At 42.5% G+C, this 4,124-nt stretch overlaps 1 protein-coding gene across 1 annotated transcript; it reads right to left on the minus strand.

The window, feature by feature from the left end:
* Positions 1 to 2,500: 2,500 nt before the first annotated feature.
* On the minus strand, positions 2,501 to 3,688 carry LOC117130824. Its single transcript, XM_033283450.1, has 2 exons — positions 2,959 to 3,688; positions 2,501 to 2,557 (listed from the first exon to the last, which is right to left on the minus strand). Exons 1-2 carry the CDS (start codon positions 3,509 to 3,511, stop codon positions 2,550 to 2,552), a joined length of 561 nt encoding a protein of 186 aa, XP_033139341.1. The 5' UTR covers positions 3,512 to 3,688; the 3' UTR covers positions 2,501 to 2,549.
* Between the last annotated feature and the right edge of the window lie 436 nt (positions 3,689 to 4,124).

The following is a 4,124-nucleotide window of genomic DNA, read 5'->3' on the forward strand; positions in this document are numbered from 1 at the left end:
CCTCAACGGATACATGTCGACATTCCCACTCACTAGGAGATCTTTTACTCACTTGACCGAATTGGTTAACTCTGACTTGCTTCCTTTCCTTGCAAGTCACTCTTAGGTTGTTAGCGGACAAGCCTTGTTCCTCCAGTTACTATCGTTCTTGCTTTAATTCTTCATGTCAACAATAGTGAGGTAGATAAGCTTCCCAACCAGCTTCCTGTATAGCTTTGGATCATGAAAGCCTTGCTATCTTCAATCTCCCCCTCACGTGGAATCTTGTATCCATCTTCAAGAGGCATCTTTGCTGTCTTATCTCCTTGTATACCTGCATCTTTCAAAAGATCAAGTGGTACTTTCTTTGGGAAATGAACAATCCTTCCTTAGATCTACACAACTCAATTCCAAGAAGTATTTCATTTCTCCTAAGTCTTTTGATTTCAAACACAGATTTCAAAAACTCCTTTGTGGTTTTATACCAGCCTTATCACTACCTGTTATGATAATGTCATCAACATATACAAGTAGACAGATGATACCTGAGGGTGTAGTGAGAGTGAAGAGAGTGTGATCCAATTCAGACTTCTTGAACCCACGCCCATTTAAGGTAGTGCTCAGCTTGTTATACCATGCTCTAGGAGATTGCTTCAACCCATAGATAGCCTTCTTGAGTCTCAATACATTTCCAGGTTTCACAAGGTGCTCTAGACCCGGTTGGAGGATGCATATACACTTCATCCTCTAGCTCTCCTTGAAGAAAGGCATTCTTCACATCCATCTGCCAAAGCTCCCACTCAGATTCACAGCAAGAGATAGTACAATTCTTATGGTATGGAGTTGGCAACAGGGGCAAATGGTATCAATGTAGTCTTCCCATATGTTTTGAGTGTATCCTCTAGCTACCAATCTTGTCTTCTTCCTCTCAATAGTTCCCATCAGGTAGATACTTGATAGTGAATATCCACTTGCTTGTTACTGCCTTCTTCCCTCTTGGCAACTCACTTTCAAACCAAGTGTCATTCTTTATCATAGCATTTGCTTCATCACCCACTGATTCTTTCCAATCCTCATGTAACATTTCTTCTTCTTCTTCATATGATCTTGGTACACTGCTCTCATCTAAGCTTGTAATGAATGCACAATGTTCCTTTGGGTAACTCGCAAATGAGCACACAGCCTGAGAGGGATGCTTCACAGTTGAGCATTGTAGTACACTCTTGTGTTTACCCAGTTGGAAGCATCTCTCTTCAGCCGTGTGCTTCTCCTTGGGGGCTTGTTCCACCTCCACCACCCGTAGGTTGAACCACTGTAGGCTGAACTGCTGCTTCTTTTCTACTTCATATTGGTTCCACATGATCTTCTTGTTGGGGTTCTTCTTCTCTTGTATCACACCTTGACCATGACTATCTGAGTCTTGATCTTCATGATCTTCAGGCTCAGCCTCATTTCCCCCCTCATGATCATGGTGTGATGGTTCTTCAGCTTCATTCTCCTTTGATGGTTGCTGATCCTGGGACATGTTGATTCCAAGTCCTTCCAGTAACACGCCTAAGACTTGTAGCTCGATCAGATGGTTGAGACAAATCTTCAAAGTCTTCCCACTTTCTATCTCCATAAAAAGCTCTTATCTTCCAAGAACTTCACATCTCTAGACACAAAACTCTCCTGGCTTCTGAATCATAGCATTTGTATCCCTTTTGTGACGTTGAGTAGCCAATGAACATGGCTCTTATGCTCTTTGCTCTAGCTTATTCCTTAGCTCCCCCGGGTAAAGTACAAAGCAAACGCATCCAAAGACTCTAAGTGATCCAGCACAATGCTTGCTTCTGTTTAGAACTTCATAAGGAGCTTGATCTTCCGGATCTTGGTTGGTAATCCTATTGATTAGATAACAAGCCGAGATCACAGCATCACTCCAGATCTCTTAGGCACACTTGTATGGAACATCATAGACCTTGCCAACCTCCATTAGGTGTCTATTCTTTCTCTCAGCTACACCGTTCTGTTGAGGAGTGTATGGACAACTTGTCTGATGTAGAATCCCATGTTGAGCTAGGTGACTCTTGAATGCATTGCCAGTATATTCTCCACCATTATCAGACCTGAAAATCTTAATCTTGGCATTATACTGGTTAGATACATAAGATTGGAAGTTTTTAAATGCATCAAGAACCCTATCCTTTGTTTTAATGAGTGTTATCCAGGTGTATTTAGATTTCTCATCTATAAATGTGACAAAGTACTTGTAATTATCTCTAGATAAGCAGGGAGCAGTCCATACATCAGAGTGAACAAGATCAAAACACTTATCATAGATAGTAGTAGATCTTTTAAAGACAGTCTTACAATGTTTTCCCAAAATACAAGCCTCACAATCATTATTTTTAAACATGACACCTGGAAACATTAAGCTTAAGGCTCTAACATGTAGATGTCCTAGCCTAGAATGCCATAATGCACCTTTACTTAAAACAGAACTCAGCAAACAACTAGAAATGGGGTTAATGTCTTCAAGTACATAAAGATCCCCCTTGGTTACTCCTTGTCCGATCAACTTATTGCTCTCAATATCCTGAAAGGTCACATTGTTAGGACTAAAGATAACATTGCATTGTAGATCATTGGTACATCTTTTAACAGATAAGAGATTAAAAGTAAAATCAGGCATGTAAAATGCTTTAGAGTTCTTATCAAATAGCTTTAAGTCTCCTACACCTTTAATGGAAATTCTATCTCTATTTGCAATCATTACATGTCCATGAGCAGGTTCTATGTTTTTGATTAAGCTATCATCACTAATCATGTGATGAGATGCACCAGAGTCAACAATCAATGGTTTTATGCCCCTAGCAAGATGAGTTCTAGGTGATTCATTTCTCAGTTTTAATTTCTCAATGATATCTATCAACCTATTCTCATTCCTAGGCCACATATGAGCAGTATAAGAGTAACCAAGAGTGTTTCCGAATGTACCAGACTCCTTAAGAGCTTTGATGAGGGCATCAATGTCAGATTTGCGGATCACTTCATGCTCCAAACTCTTTGCGGCCGTGTAGTGAGTTGCCATTGCCTTGCCTGCGCTTTCACCCACTTGTGCACTTGAGCCTGCTCCGGATGGGCCGGCTTCACTTGCTTCAGTAGACAGGTTAGCTCTGGCTTCTCGGTCCTTGTTGAACTTGGCCGGCTTGAGATGGGGATGAAGGATCCAGCACTGGCTCCTTTTGTGTCCCGGCTTCTTGCAGTGATCACAGTTGCCTCCAAACCTCCTCTCATCACCATACTTCCTCTCATCAGTCTTGTATGCTGCACGGTTAGCTTGCACTCCTTCCTCAGCCTTGTTGGCTAGAGCTAAGTCTCCCTTGCTTCCGAAGAGCCCAAGTGACCCTTCCTCCTTCTGAAGTTGCGCACACACTTCCTCCATGGATGGGAGATTTGGCATCCTCAGCATGTGCTTGATCACATCGTTGAATGGAGGATCCAACGTCAACAGCAACCCAAACACCTGATCCTGCTCCCTCCTCTCCATGAGTAGCTCTTGATCATTAGTGCTTGGCCTCAACGATTCAAGCTCAGACCACAAGGATCTATACTTGCCTAAATGCTTGGTGAACTCCTCTCCATCTTGTACCAGTGTGTTGATAGCTTTCTTGATCTCATACACACGGTTCAGATTGGTAACGTTCCCAAAAGTCTTTTGGAGTACCTCCCACAGGTGTTTTGGAGTCTCACAGTAGCTGTAGGCTTCCAAGAGAGGTTCTTCAAGTGATCCTTGCAGCACAGATAGCACCATCAAGTCATCTTGAATCCACTTCTTTCCATCAGCAACCGCGAGCTCTCTTCCACCTTCTTCCTCACTGGCCACTGGTGCTGGAGCTTCATCTGTGATGTGACCCCATAACCCTAGCCTCCCAATGGCTGTCTTCACAAGCCTAGACCACAACAGGTAGTTTCCCCCACCCTTGAGTGAAATCGGAACCGTAATAACCTTGTTTCCTCCCATCTTGATTTGCTTGAACTTTGTTTAGAAACTCACAAGAAAGAACTTTTATCTGAAGCTGAAGAACACAAGATCTCAATACCACAGCCAACCTGGCTCTGATACCATATGATTTTAGAGAATAAGAAAGGTATTGAGAAGT

This window comes from Brassica rapa, unplaced genomic scaffold, assembly GCF_000309985.2.
Source record: "Brassica rapa cultivar Chiifu-401-42 unplaced genomic scaffold, CAAS_Brap_v3.01 Scaffold0703, whole genome shotgun sequence".
Classification (NCBI taxonomy): domain Eukaryota; kingdom Viridiplantae; phylum Streptophyta; class Magnoliopsida; order Brassicales; family Brassicaceae; genus Brassica; species Brassica rapa.